Source organism: Phyllobates terribilis, unplaced genomic scaffold (assembly GCF_046119375.1).
Source record: "Phyllobates terribilis strain yellow unplaced genomic scaffold, ASM4611937v1 Scaffold_3__8_contigs__length_932513732, whole genome shotgun sequence".
Classification (NCBI taxonomy): Eukaryota; Metazoa; Chordata; class Amphibia; order Anura; family Dendrobatidae; genus Phyllobates; species Phyllobates terribilis.
The window spans coordinates 367,413,336-367,429,147 of record NW_027362763.1 but is presented as its reverse complement, the minus strand read 5'-3'; the positions used below and the strand labels follow the sequence as shown (position 1 = coordinate 367,429,147).

Here is a 15,812-nt window from a genome sequence, read left to right as displayed (position 1 = left end):
AAAATTAAGAGTCTTAATGCCTTTTTACAGACTGCTGTGCTAAGCTCCAGAGCCAGCGTCACGCTTTCCTTATCTACGTATAATGGAAATGTACACTCGAAGTCATTAAGATGTTCAGTATGATTACTTCATGACCTGTCCATGTGTTACCTCATCCATCATGCACTTTAGTCAAATTTATTTTCAATTTAAGCAATTAATTTCCTGCTTTTCAATTTATTACTTTCAAAATAATTTTAGTAATTAATATCATTATTTTGGAGCAATTAACTGAATATCACCACACATAGGTTGAATGTAGATTTATTAGAACATTATACAATAAAATTCCAAGATGTCCTGTTGCTGCACAATTTTGCTGTTCTTCACAAGGGCACCATACAATTCATTACAATTCATATAAGCTGTCTGAATATTGTAATGTAGGTCTATTTTCATTTATATCATGCAACCTATGCCATTAGTTCAGTAGCCTGAGGCAGAAACCTCTACAATGCATTTATGGCTAACTTATAGGAGTATCAGGATCATGAACAATTTCTAGAAGTTTCATTGTGAATAAAATGTGTTAATAAAACTTTAAATATCAGGAATTCCTTTTATGGTATATTTTTCAGTACACATACATCTGTAATTTTGTTACCCTAAAGATTCTGTCCTCTGCTTACTGCTCTGCTCCATCCTTCACTGAAATTCCACACTACACTACTCCTGTGATCACTATCTGACATTAAGTCAAGGCACTAGAGAGCTGTGTATATACTACATAGTGTTGTGCTGTTTATATACCATATAGAGTGGCGCTTTGTATAGATTACTATAGTATAGTGTACAGTGTGGCGATATACGATATAGCGTTGAGTTGTGACTGTGTATATCTGTATGTATATACACTGCTCAAAAAAATAAAAGGAACTCTCAAATAACACATCCTCGATCAGAATAAATGAAATATTCTCATTGAATACTTTGTTCTGTGCAAAGTTGAATGTGCTGACAACAAAATCGCACAAAAATCATCAATGGAAATCAAATTTATTAACCAATGGAGGCTTGGATTTGGAGTCACCCCCAAAATTAAAGTGGAAAAACACACTAAAGGCTTATCCAACTTTGATGTAATGTCATTAAAACTAGTCAAAATCAGGCTCAGTATTGTGTGTGGCTTCCACGTGACTGTATGACCTCCCTACAATACCTGGGCATGCTCCTGATGAGGTTTCGGATGGTCTCCTGTGGAATCTCCTCCCAGACCTGGACTAAAGCATCCGCCAACTCCTGGACAGTCTGTGGTGCAACGTGACAATGGTGGATGGAGCGAGACATGATGTCCCAGATGTGCTCAATCGGATTCAGGTCTGGGGAATGGGCAGGCCAGTCCAAAGCTTCAACGCCATCATCTTGCAGGAACTGCTGACACACTCCAGCGACATGAGGTCTGGCATTGTCCTGCATTAGGAGGAACCCAGGGCCAACCGCACCAGCATATGGTCTCAGAAGGGGTCTGAGGATCTCATATCGGTACCTCATGGCAGTCAGGATACCTCTGGCGAGCACATGGAGGGCTGTGCAGCCCTCCAAAGAAATGCCACCCCATACCATTACTGACCCACTGCCAAACCGGTCATGCTGAAGGATGTTGCAGGCAGCAGATCGCTCTCCATGGCGTCTCCATACTCTGTCACGTTTGTCACATGTGCTCAGTGTGAACCTGCTTTCATCTGTGAAGAGCACAGGGCGCCAGTGGCGACTTTGCCCATCCTGGGGTTCTGTGGCAAATGCAAAGAGTCCTGCACGGTGTTGGGCTGTGAGCACAACCCCCATCTGTGGACATGGGGTCCTCATACCACCCTAATGGAGTCGGTTTTTAACAGTTTGTGCAGACACATGCACATTTGTGGCCTGCTGGAGGTCATTTTGCAGGGCTTTGGCAGTGCTCCTCCTTTTCCTCCTTGCACAAAGGTGGAGGTAGCGGTCCTGCTGCTGGCTTGCTGCCCTCAACGGCCCTTCCACGTCTTCTGGTGTACTGGACTGTCTCCTGGTAGCGCCTCCAGCCTCTGGACACAACGCTGACAGACACAGCAAACCTTCTTGCCACAGCTCGCATTGATGTGCCATCCTGGATGAGCTGCACTACCTGAGCAACTTCTGTGGGTTGTAGAGTCCATCTCATGCTACCACGAGTGTGAAAGCACAACCAACATTCAAAAGTGACCAAAACATCAGCCAGAAAGCATTGGTACTGAGATGTGGTCTGTGGTCCCCACCTGCAGAACCACTCCTTTATTGAGGGTGTCTTGATAATTGCCAATAATTTCCATCTATAGTCTTTTCCATTAGCACAACAGCATGTGAAATTGATTGTCAATCAGTGTTGCTTCCTAAGTGGACAGTTTGATTTCACAGAAGTTTGATCTACTTGGAGTTATAATCTGTTGTTTAAGTGTTCCCTTTATTTTTTTGAGCAGTGTATACAGTATATATATGCCACACAGAGTATATACAGAGCACCACACTTTATAGTATATGCAGAGTTTCACACTACGTTCTGTAATATAGTGGTCTATACTCAGATCCACACTATATGCTATGCTAAGCCATTTCATTGTATGTAGCTTGGAGCTGTGTCAAGTTGTGCCTGTGTATATAGTATATAGTGTGGGGCCATGTTTGTGTATATAATATTTAGCATGGATTCACACTATATACAACTATATACAACATACTATATACACACAGCTCTCCACTATGTACTGTACTGTATTGTAATATATAGTCCTGAACTGTGTATATACTTTATACAACCACAATTCTTAAAAAGTTGAGAGGTTGTGTAAAATGTAAAGACAATAAGAATGCAATGATTTGGAAATAGCTTATAGATTCTCTGCTGTTAACTCTTCTAAAGCCTGAACTTACTCTTGTTCATTTGCAATAATGATTATGGTATCTTTTCATTTTCTAGTGTCTGTTCCAAAATGCTGCATGGTTATCTAATTAACCACAAAGTTTTTTTGTCCAAGTTGGCCTGCAAGTTTGTTTGCTTTGCATATTAATGCCTCCTTTAATCTTATGCTAGTTGAATAATGGTTTAACAAGTTAAATTACACATAGATTTAAGCATAAACTTCCCCATAAGTTTAGATCTTTCCAAAAGGAAGGCACTCATTCAGGAGGGCACTGGTGCATCTTTGTTTATTGCCATATTTGTCAAAGTGGACAGCATTTTGACAGAGCAGGAGAGAGGTAAGCTATGCAATAAACTCAAACAAACTTGTTTCTATATCACGTGTGTTGCAAAATGCATTTCAATTTCTACACAACTATTTGCTTCAACATGTTAGGCTATTGGTTGAACTCAATGGACTTAAGTATACCTTCAACCTTAAAACCTATGAAACTATGTTCTAGCCACTGCTTTCTTACAAATCTACAGATATTTCACAAATTATGTGCACTCTATCCACAGTAGTCTCTCTCTCCTCCATTCTGCTATGTATAGCTCACATATTCTTCTCACATTCTTATAAACATTCAAATCCATCTTATCCCAAATTACAACAAAGGAGATGTTCTCACAAATCTATGAACCATCTGTTGACATATCTCCTAATCCAGATCCTCCTTGTACTAGTAAATGTAACTTCTTCTATGCTGAACAGACGAACCCTATTAATATCAATAATTTTCATGACATGCCTTCTCCTGTTCCCGTTAACTGGACCCTCTGGACCCCCGCTCAGTGTGTAGCAAAATCCACTGCATCCATGACTTTGTTCTTTAAAATTTTCTTATCCTTTGATTCTCACTATAATCTGGGTCCAGCAGTCAGACACCAATTCCACTGCTTCTCTCTAGTATAAGTGCAAATATTGACATCTCAGGGAAGGTCAGAGGTCCAAAACACACAAATAGACTAAAGCCCCCGTCTCACATAGCGAGATCGCTAGCGAAATCGCTGCTGAGTCAAGGTTTTGGTGACTCAACAGCGACCTCACCAGCGATGTCGCTATCTGTGACACTTTGCAGCGAACAGGCCCCTGCTGTGAGGTCACTGATCGCTGCAGAATGTCCTGGACCATTTTTTGGTCTTTGCCCTCCCGCTGGTCAGCACACATCGCTGTGTGTGACCAGCGGGACCAGCGATCAGGCTGGTAACCATGATAAACAGCGGGTTACTAGGGGCACACGCACACTTAGTAACCCGCTGTTTATCATGGTTACCACTCTGCTACGGTGAGCGGTAACCTCCCGCTCACCGTAGCAGGCTCGTAACCATGATAAATAGCGGGTTACTAGGTGCGCTTGTGCCCCTAGTAACCCGCTGTTTACATGGTTACCACTCTGCTACGGTGAGCGGTAACCTCCCGCTCACCGTAGCAGGCTCGTAACCATGATAAATAGCGGGTTACTAGGTGCGCTTGTGCCCCTAGTAACCCGCTGTTTACATGGTTACCAGCCTGCTCCTGCTTCAGCAGGCTGGTAACCAGGAGCAGGACATCGTGGAAAGATTCTTTCCACGATGTCGCTGCTCCCCTGATCGTTGGTGAGCCTGCCTGTTTGACAGCTCACCAGCAATCACATAGCGACGCAGCAACGATCCCTGACAGGTCGTATTGTTGTCGGGATCGCTGTAGCGTCGCTAAGTGTGATGGGGCCTTAAATAAGAAACCTCAAACAACAAAAATGTGCCAGGACTAAAGGAAATACAAATAGTAAAAGTAGTTTTAATTGAATAGTCAGTGACCTGAAAAAGTAATCATATCCTCTGAACCTTTCCATATTTTTTCACTTTATATCCACAAACTTAAATGTATTTTATTGTTATTTATGTGATTTACCAACACAAAGGTGCAAGTATTTGTGAATTGTAAATTAAAATGATACATACTTTTTTAAATTATTTTAAAAATATAAATCTGAATATTGTGACTTGCTTTTGTATTCAAACCCTTGTAGTACCCCTATGAAGGCCTCAGAGGTTTGTTTGAGAATATTAGGAATCAAAAAGCTTCATGAAAACCCCGGGAATGCTCAGGTCAGGGACAAAGTTAAGGAGAAGAGTAAAGGAGAAGAGTAAAGCAGAGTTAGGTTATAAAAAATAGCCTAAGCTCTGAACAGATGTATGGCAAAAACTGTAAACCTATCATGATATGGCCATACACCTAAATTGACATCCCAAACAAGAAGAGCAATACTTAGAGAAACAGCTGAGAGGCTTATGGTCATTCTGGAGAAGCTGCAGAGATCCACAGCTCAGTTGGGATAATCTGTCCATAGGACAACTATTAGTCATATGCTCCACAATTCTGATCTTTATGGAAGAGTGGCTAGAAGAAAGCCATTTTTAAAAGCAAACCATAAGTAACCCCATTTGTAATTTGCAAAAAGTCATGTAGGGGACACAACTAGCATGCATAAGATGATGCTTTTCATCAGATGAGACAAAAGTAGAAATTTTTGGGTTAAATGCAAAAGGCTATGTGTGCGGAAAGCTAACACTGCACATCACCCTGAAAACACTATCGCCACTGTCAAACATGGTGGTGGCAGCATCATGATGTGGGCATGGTTTTCTTCAGCAGCAACAGAGAAGCTGGTCAGAGTTGATGGGAACATGAATGGAGCTAAAAAAAGGGCAATCATGGAAAAAACTTAAAGAAATAGGGGATATAGGTGGTTGAAAATAGCACTGCTGAGGATTTAACCACAATGCTACTAAGGTGATTACTATTTAAAAATGTATTAACCTGCTATGTGTTTCTGAGCTGTTCTAGCCCATTCTTCAGGCAAAATGTACAAACATAATGCTTTCAGATCATTATATACACATACAAGGGGGTCATTTAACAGATCAGGTGTTCACATTAATTAATTGACAGCTGTGCTCTGCCAAAGAAGAGCAGCACATTTTATACAAAGACACTGTTATATTCTTATACAACAAAACATGAGTATAATTGTAAATATAATTACATTTACACAGTAACATTAAAAATGGCATCTAAAATTATATTTATGCCCCTAAAAAAGGAAGAAACGCATCCTAATATATACCATATTTCAATTAATCCTTTGTTATTGTAATATATTTGCCACAGGAAATGAAAAAATAAAAACCACATACTGATACATATTTCCAATAATCCCTTTTTGCTAACCAGTGTTCTCTATGCATTCATTTAAACCATCTGGTTTGAGTGTACAAAGTTTGAAGATCCAATAGGAATCCCTATTGATGAGTCTTTGTTATTTATTTGGTGTATTCTCTGATATGTGTTCTAATACAGTTAATTTCAAATTACTGGGATCCTTATTAATCCATTATTATTCCGTTAAAAAATAGGCACAACATCAAAAATGGAGTCACATGCCATAGTCTTTCAAGACATTTTTAAAGGAGGACTAAATACAAATGCATGTGACAATATTCAGATTTATACATGTAAAATATTTAGAAAACCATGCATCATTTCCTTTACACTTCACAAATATTTGCTACTTTGTTGGTATATCACATTAAATCCCAATATAATACATTTAAGTTTGTGGGTATGACATTAAAAAAATGTGGAATAGTTCAAGGGGTATGAATACTTTTTCAGGCGTTGTAGATAAAAAAACAAATAAAATATCCATCAGAACAAACACAAAAATACGTTGGAGGGTGAGCCAGAAGGAAAACCCCCATGGTAGACAGGCACCAATGACTATGGAAAACAGTATATGCAAAGGATAAATATGTATATGTTACAGAGATGGTTACCAGGAAAAAATTTAATTACAAGCATATACAGTCCTGCTCATTGTTATTAGCACCCATGAAGTTTAAGAATATAATGTGGAATAGCTCCTGAAAAAAATGACTCAAGTGAAACAGTTTTTTTGTATTGAGCACTTTTGTTGAATACAAAGGTGCAAATGATAAACAATAGTTTAAAACAAAAAACAATGGGAGGAAAAATAGAAAAAACTAAAGCTTGCTGTATCTCTGGTATTGGCACCATTTACATTTATTAAGTATGGAAACACATTTTGACTTACCTGTGGTAAATCACAAAAGAGATTCACTTGTGATTAATTGTCGGTGTCCATGTGACATGAATCAGCTAATGAATAATGACTTCAATGTTTTAAAAAGCCACATGGTAGGCCCTGTTCCTTTGTCACAATGGCAAAGACAAAGGAGCTATCTGAGGACATCAGAACTGCTATTTTTAGCAAACACAAGACTTCCAAAGGGTATAAGGCCATCTCCAAAGACCTTGGCATCCCAGTTTCAACAGTGTGCAATGTTATTAAGAAGTTTGCCAAGCATGGAACCGTCAAGAACCTCCATGGACGTAGGGGAAAGAGGAAAATCGACAAGAAATGTCTTCAATGGTTGGTGCAAATGGTGGAAAAAACACCATGTCAAACATCCAAACACCTGAAGGCCAATTTGGAACAGGCTGGGGTCATGGTTTCAACAAATACCACATGCCACATACTAAACCAAGCAGAGTTGTATAGGTGAAAGCCAAGGAAGAAACCATTGCTAAAGAAAATACAAAAAAAGGAATGACTGATCTTTGCCAAAGAGTACCTTGACTAACTACAATCCTTCTGGAAAAATGTTCTGTGGACAGATGGTACAGAAATAGAGCTTGCTGGCAATGCAAAGCAACAGTTTGTTTACAGATGGCACAATTAAGCTTATAAGGAAAAGAACACCTTACCAACAGTTAAGCATGGTGACGAATCCATAATGCTGTGGGGTTTCTTTGCTGTGTCTGGTACTGGAGGGTTTTACCGTATCACAGGAATCATGAAATCAAAGAATAATCAAGAGATTTAGTGCAAAATGTCCTACCCAGTGTAAGAAAACTTGGTTTGAAGATCATAGGTCCTCCATCAAGACAATGACCCAAAGCACACAACCAAATGTACACAGGAATGGTTGAAAAAGAAAAAAAATGGACTGTTTTAAAATGGCCAGCAATGAGTCTGACCTCAATCCCATTGAAAATCTTTGAGGTGAGCTGAAATCCACCATTGAACAAACTGCAAAGGAAGATTGGGAGAAAATTCCAGCTGAGAAGTGCAAGAAGCTTATAGATGTCTGCCAAAGGGTGTGCACTCAAGTTTAATTAGGAGTGACTTTATCGCTGCACATGCTGATTAGTCTGTTTTTTCCTTGAAATTGCAACATGGAAGTTGAAAAACAATGTTTTATTGTTTTACTTTGGACCACTAATTAAAAAATCCTGAGGATATAACTTTGGAACATTTCCATTTTTTTCTGAAGATATTGTACAGTCTATGAAAAAAATGAAGGGGTACCAATAATGGTGAGCGGCACTATATATTAACAGACTAATTTAGATTGGAGTGCCATAAGTGCATGTGATAATGATGACATAATGAGGTTCACCCACTAAATACAGCCCAATGGAGCAGCAATGATACCAAACTGCCTGGCTGGTTTATTTACAGTATAAAGGCAGGTTGACATGAACGTATAAAAAATTGTTCAGAGTTTCATCCAGAAAAGTTGAACAAGTTATTTTCACTTGTTATCCATATGCAATCCATATGTAATCAGTTTCTTTTTGCAGCAGCTATTAATCATTTACAAAACCGTTTACAGTTTTCTATGTGATAGGATTGCAATGTACACATAAAAATTTGATTCTGTACTGCGGCTCCATATTGCATCCAATTTTTTTCATGCACCCAGAGACTTGAATGGATGTGTCTCATCTGATTTATGGAACAAAAAAGTGCATGCTGTGATTTTTTTGTTCACATGCAGATTTGTTCAGTGAAAAAAATATGAGTACGATACAATTTTTATGAACTGACAGAATGGAGAGGGTGGAGAAACATTTTTTTTCTCTCCACCTCTGAGAAAAACTGATGCCACTCTGATCAAACTCTAACCCTAGTCTGATCAGAACAATTTTTCAGATGGAGAGAGAATGGTCGTGTTCACCTGCCCTAAGTATCAGTGTTCCCTATGCAACAAATATATCTGAATCGATTTTTCATTAGCATTACAAAAACTAATTTAACTGATCACAGTGATTTTGTCAAATTTTTCCAGTACTATATTTATGCATGATACTCAACATATTTTATTTATAATTCTGAATTTAAAATTAATTTGGGAATCAGGGCTAGCACTTGGGGTCAGTATGGTCAAACTCGGTGCATCAGCTCCCATTTTCTGCCTGGCACCTGACTCTTGTGATCACCATTTTAAAGATAATTTAGTAGTAGTTTTAAATGTACAGTGGATACGGAAAGTATTCAGACCCCTTTAAATTTTTCACTCTTTGTTTCAGTGCAGCCATTTGGTAAATTCTAAAAAGTTCATTTTTTTCTCATTAATGTACACTCTGCTCCCCATCTTGACTGAAAAAAGCAGACATGTAGAAATTTTTGCAAATTTATTAAAAAAGAAAAACTGAAATATCACATGGTCATAAGTATTCAGACCCTTTGCTCAGACACTCATATTTAAGTCACATGCTGTCCATTTCCTTGTCATCCTCCTTGAGATGGTTCTACTCCTTCATTGGAGTCCAGCTGTGTTTAATTCAACTGGTAGGACTTGATTTGGAAAGGCACACACCTGTCTATATAAGACCTTACAGCTCACAGTGCATGTCAGACCAAATGAGAATCATGAGCTCAAAGGAACTGCCCAAGGAGCTCAGAGACAGAATTGTGGCAAGGCACAGATCTGGCCAATGTTCCAAAAGAATTTCTGCTTTACTCACAGTTCCTAAGAGCACAGTGGCCTTCATAATCCTTAAATGGAAGAAGTTTGGGACCACCAGCAGTTTCCCTAGACCTGGCGTCAAGCCAAACTGAGCAATCGTGGGAGAAAAGCCTTGGTGAGAGAGGTAAAGAAGAACCCCAAGATCACTGTGGCTGAGCTCCAGAGATGCAGTAGGCAGATGGGAGAAAGTTCCACAAAGTCAACAATCACTGCAGCCCTCCACCAGTTGGGCCTTTATGGCAGAGTGGCCTGATGGAAGCCTCTCCTCAGTGCAAGACATATGAAAGCCTGCATAGAGTTTGCTCATAAACACATGAAAGACTCCCAGACTATGAGAAATAAGATTCTCTGGTCTGATGAGACGAAGATAGAACTTTTTGGTGATAATTCTAAGTGGTATGTGTGGAGAAAACCAGGCACTGCTCATCACCTGCCCAATACAATCCCAACAGTGAAACATGGTGGTGGCAGCATCATCCTATGGGAATGTTTTTCAGCTGCAGGGACAGGACGACTGGTTGCAATTGATGGAAACATAAATGCGGCCAAGTACAGAGATATCCTGGATGAAAACCTTTTCCAGAGAGCTTTGGACCTCACACTAGGCCAAAGGTTCACCTTCCAACAAGACAATGACCCTAAGCACATAGCTAAAATAACAAAGGAGTGGCTTCTGAACAACTCTGTGACCATTCTTGACTGGCCCAGCCAGAGCCCTGACTTAAACCCAATTGAGCATCTCTGGAGAGACCTGAAAATGGCTGTCCACCAACGTTCACCATCCAACCTGACAGAACTGGAGAGGATCTGCAAGGAAGAATGGCAGAGGATCCCCATATCCAGGTGTGAAAAACTTGTTGCATCATTCCCAAGAAGACTCATGGCTGTACTAGCTCAAAAGGGTGCTTTTACTCAATACTGAGCAAAGGGTCTGAATACTTATGACCATGTGATATTTCAATTTTTCTTTTTTAATAAATTTGCAAAAATGTCTACAGTTCTGTTTTCTTTCAGCCAAGATGGGGTGCTGAGTGTACATTAATGAGAAAAAAAATGAACTTTTTAGATTTTACCAAATTGTTGCAATGAAACAAAGAGTGAAAAATTTAAAGGGGTTTGAATACTTTCCGTACCAACTGTACATTGCAGTGCTTTAAACAAAAGGACATTATGTGGGCTGTTACTTGGTATATGTTGGAATTGTATTGAGATTACGATTAACATTGTAAGAGAACTTTATTATATTAGGCATGGCTACTTTCTATACCACATAATGCTGTAATAAATAAATGTGCTGTTCTGAACATTGCATAGCATAGCAATTGTATTTAGTCAATGGTTATTTGTTAAGTTTATGATTGTGCACCAATAAGTGGCACCAATAGAAGATCTTGAATCAGGCATCACTCATCACAGGGTTAGCCCTGCTTGCAATGATGTTTGGCAACATATTTTGTTTAAGACAAGTATAGTCTTTATATTGCTTCGATATCCTAAATTAACAAGCTTTACTTCTTCTCAGCGCATTCATGTCGACAACCAGAAACACCCATTCATGCTGATGTGAAAGCAATAGATCTACCTACACTGGGATATACCTTAATATATATTTGCCAGCCTGGGTATTTCCTATCTGGTGGCTCTGAGCACAGAACGTGTAAAAGTGACATGAAGTGGACAGGAAAACCTCCTATTTGTAAAAGTAAGTCCAAACCTGCACTAGAAAAAAAGATTATGTATATATGTGTGAGACTCTAAACACAGGCCCATTTTTTAGAGCTCTAAAATTTTTTCTCATTCGAATGTTCAAATAATGTTTGCCTACTTTTTTCATGATACAAGGGGCATCATTTTTCGGTCATTTTTCTATTTTTTATGTTATAGAGAAAATGAAAATGTAAAGAAAAAATTAAATTCTAAATGTTATTTTTCACATTTTTTAATTTACGATTATGAAGGATCACTAAAATGCATATTAAATTGTATTAACTTTTCCGTAGTAATCATTTTTATATATTGGACGTATGTTTTTTTTATTTTGCACTATTTATTTATTTTTTTAATTATTTCACTCAGTGCCCTCTAAAATGTTATACAAACTCTTTGAGTGCATTTTACAATTTAAATACATTTTTTATATAGCTGATTCTAGTATGCCAGGTTCAGTTACATGGCAAATTTAGCCTCCTAGCTGAACTGTGCCAGCAGCTCCCCCTAGGCACCCAGTGAAAACATTATTTCTGGGTCTGGAGGAAGTCCTTAGTATTCTATATATACTGCTTGCTTGGCTCTGTGTATACAGTGATGAGGAAGGCAGAAATACTAAATAAATCATTTTTCCTTTTTTGTGTGGAGCTCAGCCAGCTCTCCACTCTTTCTTATGCACGATCTCGATGTAGCTGCTAATATTGCAATGAATTTATAAATGCCCATTGTTTAAAGTCATTTGGCTGGTCCACAAAAGTTAAAGGGGTTGTCCACTACTAGGACAACCTCTTCTTAAGCTAAATGTTCAGCCCCGATAAAATAAGAAAACCTATACCCACCTCCCATGCCGGTTTCGTTCCAGCAGGGCTGCGATGCGGTGGAATGACATGTGTTGCCCGGTGCCCAACCAGCGCTGGCATCACTGTTCCTGCCTTTAGACAAACTGAACATGTAGAGGAAGTCCGGGATCAGCTTTAGCCCTGGCTTCCTCTTCATGTTCAGTTTGTCCAAAGGCCAGGACAGTGACTCCAGCGCTGATTGGGCGCCAGTCATCACAGCCCTGGGACCGCGAGTGCCGTCACTGCTGGAGAGGAGCCAGCACGGGAGGCGAGTATAGGGTTTTATATTTTATCAGGGCCGAACATTTAGTTTAAGAATGGGTTGTCCTAGTAGTGGACAACCCCTTTAAGTTATAATTCGATCATTGCAATAACAAATAGTTACTGCAGAGGAAAAAGATGTACTCTTCAATGTTCAGTTTTCAATTACCAAAATTTCAAAATACCACCTCCAAGATAATGCTGGCTTCTTTATCATATGCTATGAAACTGATCCTTGGACAAATTCAGATTGATGCCCATGAAGAATTGCACATGTATTGAAATAAGTATAAGGCCAAATAATATTAAGTCTGCATTCACACACAGCTGCATCTAAAAAAGCACAAATTCCATGTGTCGCTGTTGTTTTATCATTGTTTCTCTGCACAATTCCTTAATCTTGCTCTTTCATCTGCGATGGCCCATCATAATTTCCACTTGGTTTTTCAGGAAAACCGTTGTTTCTCTGCAAGATTAAATGATTGTGCAGAGGAATTGGAGAGACATCATGCGATTTTCAGCCACAGCCGCATGTGAAAGCAGCTTCGGTCGTTTAAAAAATAATTGCATAAGAATTGGTTCATGATGGAGGTTTCACTAACATTGTATCTCCTCTGACTTGAAAGAATAATGAGGAGTTTTGTTTTGCTATGCTGTATATCATTGATTAAATTATGTACTAAGCATAATGATATCGGTCTGTGAGTCATGCAGTTTTCATGCTGCAATTAACCAGCTCATGTCCAGGTTATTTTCCTCCATTCTCGACAAGGCACATTTTTGTGTTTTATCATACATACTGTACAATTTAAACTAGTTTGCAAAACTTTCTGCTTCAGATATTAAAGTAATTTTTCCTTTTTTTTCATGGGCTTTATTTTATGTCATTTGTATATTCCCTTTTTTTGCTGATATAGGGGGAAAATATAAAGAAAAAAAATAAATACGTGTCTACATGAGTTTTTTTAACAACCACATTGGGCCACTATAAACATTTTAAATTGTGTTCACCTTTCCATATAATTTTTTTTTATGCGTTGAACATATCTTTTTTTATGGGAGCAGTGCTAGAAACAGTGATTTGGATAGGTGTTTCTTTTTTTATGTTTTGTTTTATTTATTAATTTTTGATCATGCTTTTTTATTTCTTCTTTGTTTCATTTATTTTGTACACTGTGCCGACTATAATGTATTATAAGACATTTTGAAGCATTTTAACACATTATTATATTTGGTGTATTGAAGAATTCCACTGTAACTGGAGCTGTTTTTTAGCCACAGTTACAGGGGAAAATCAGTTTCTCTTTTGCAGAGCAGAGCTGTCTAGGTTTCCTAGGACCTAGTTACTACTGCTCCATCTCTACAACCAGCGATCACATGATCTCTGCATCCAGCAAGGAAGCATGATCAGTGCTTCCTAATCTGTATACACAGCACTTATTCAACTTAGTGCATGAAGAAATTGAGAATAAATTATGTCTGCCATCTTAGCAAGAAAGCTAGCTATGTCTGACAGGTGTCTCCCAGCACCGCAGCTTCACAATGTGTGCAGCAGCTATATCATGCAATGCCATTTTAGAACGTCACTGAAGAATAGAATGGGTACCGCCCAGATGTTTATAGTCTACGGGCGGTCATGAAGTAGTTAGCATGCACTAAATGGGTTTCATTAGAATATTTTATTCACTATGCTTTTATATTTGTATTTTACAGGTAAAGGACTCAGGGAATTAAATTCAACTATCATAAAAACTCCAGGTTTGTAAAAAATATATATTTTTATTAGAATGGAAAACAAACTATGTAATATTAAATAGATTGATAGCTAGATAGACCAATAAAGAAATAAACATGAGTCATATATGTATTCTTAAACATTGATTAATTTAAAATAAGGTTATCCTAAAACTGAACATGAATTCCATTGCATTCAGTGAAGTTCCTTCAAACTGTTCATTATAAATAATATGTTTTATCAAGCACTAGACATGAAACCTTTCAGAAATTAGGAAAGGTTGCAATCCACTTATTGTTTCTCATGCTCGTACTGTTATCTTCTTTAATGGGGGTGAATGATGCTGTCATGGGTGTATGCCATGCCTTTCCAAGCAACGAAAGTTTATAGTATATTTTGTCATAGTGTCATATTTATAATAGGTGTTAGATATAGGCAGTCAGACTTTTATTATTAAATTATGTCTGTAGGAAGGTAAAGCTACACTACAAATGCATCAAGAAAGATAAAATAAGTACACTTTTAGTAAAAATGAAGTTACATTTTATACATTATCAAAACTGGAAGACACTGAGTATATGATATTGAAAAGAAAGAACATAAATAATTTTATTAAATCTATTGACATAGAAAACATGTATAGAAAGACTTAAAAACAGGACATAATATAGGGAATAGGAAACCTGCACATTCCTAAAGAATTATGTGCTGCAAGGCCATAATCGTCAAATAATTACTCCAAAAAGGATAGTAGCACCAAAAAAGGTTCACTAGTTGCAGATAGCAGCAATATAGAGAATGCTAATGCTGTTGGTATAAATCTATATGATAGTAAAACTACCAAGTGGCACAAAACAAATGTAGCAACAGCTGAGCAAGCCTTACCTAGGAAAATGCAGGAATAAGAGAGGAAAAAACAGATGGGTGGAGAGCCCCCACAGATGCGCGTTTCTTGTGTTTAACCACTTAGCTTTTTCAAGGGGAGGGTTTCCTTGCTGTAAGTGTGGAACAGGATTGTTTGTAACCAGGAAACCTATCACGTGGCGTCCAACATGACCGGTAAACCTGTCATGAGTTGCTGCGTTGGCGGCGCACGCATGTTCCGTCTACCACACCACTGATCCGCCCACAGCCATCAGGGAGGCAGCGCATGCGTGGGAGCAAGGAGGAAACCAAAGCTCTCGAGCAGCCGCCGCCTGCACAAACATGCCGATATGCGTTCGGCGGCTGTGGGACACGAGACGTGCTCGCGCTCAACAGCAGAAGAAAGGGGAGGAATGAGAGGCAGATAATAGAAGCATTCCTATTCAACCAAAGGTTTTTATGCATCCAAGATTCAAATATGAAAGTACACTGTGTCCATTATTGTCTATAGTATTATGGAGCAATACATCATTTCAGGTAAATAGATGTTATATTCACATTATGCAGTATGTCAGAAGCAGGGATGGAGAAAAGCCTGTATCTCCATAGTCGATTTTGAGCAGCACAATTTGCTGGTGAT

General features: G+C 38.6%; 1 protein-coding gene across 2 annotated transcripts in view; it reads left to right on the top strand.

Annotated features, from left to right (window-relative positions):
* CSMD1 (CUB and Sushi multiple domains 1) overlaps nucleotides 1–15,812 on the top strand; it is a 2,980,041-nt gene that overhangs the window by 2,903,470 nt on the left and 60,759 nt on the right. For both annotated transcript variants that reach the window (XM_073675393.1, XM_073675394.1), the window contains exons 64-65: nucleotides 11,289–11,468; nucleotides 14,287–14,331. In XM_073675393.1, the coding sequence (XP_073531494.1) occupies nucleotides 11,289–11,468; nucleotides 14,287–14,331 (225 nt within the window). The remainder of the gene's footprint in view (nucleotides 1–11,288; nucleotides 11,469–14,286; nucleotides 14,332–15,812) is intronic.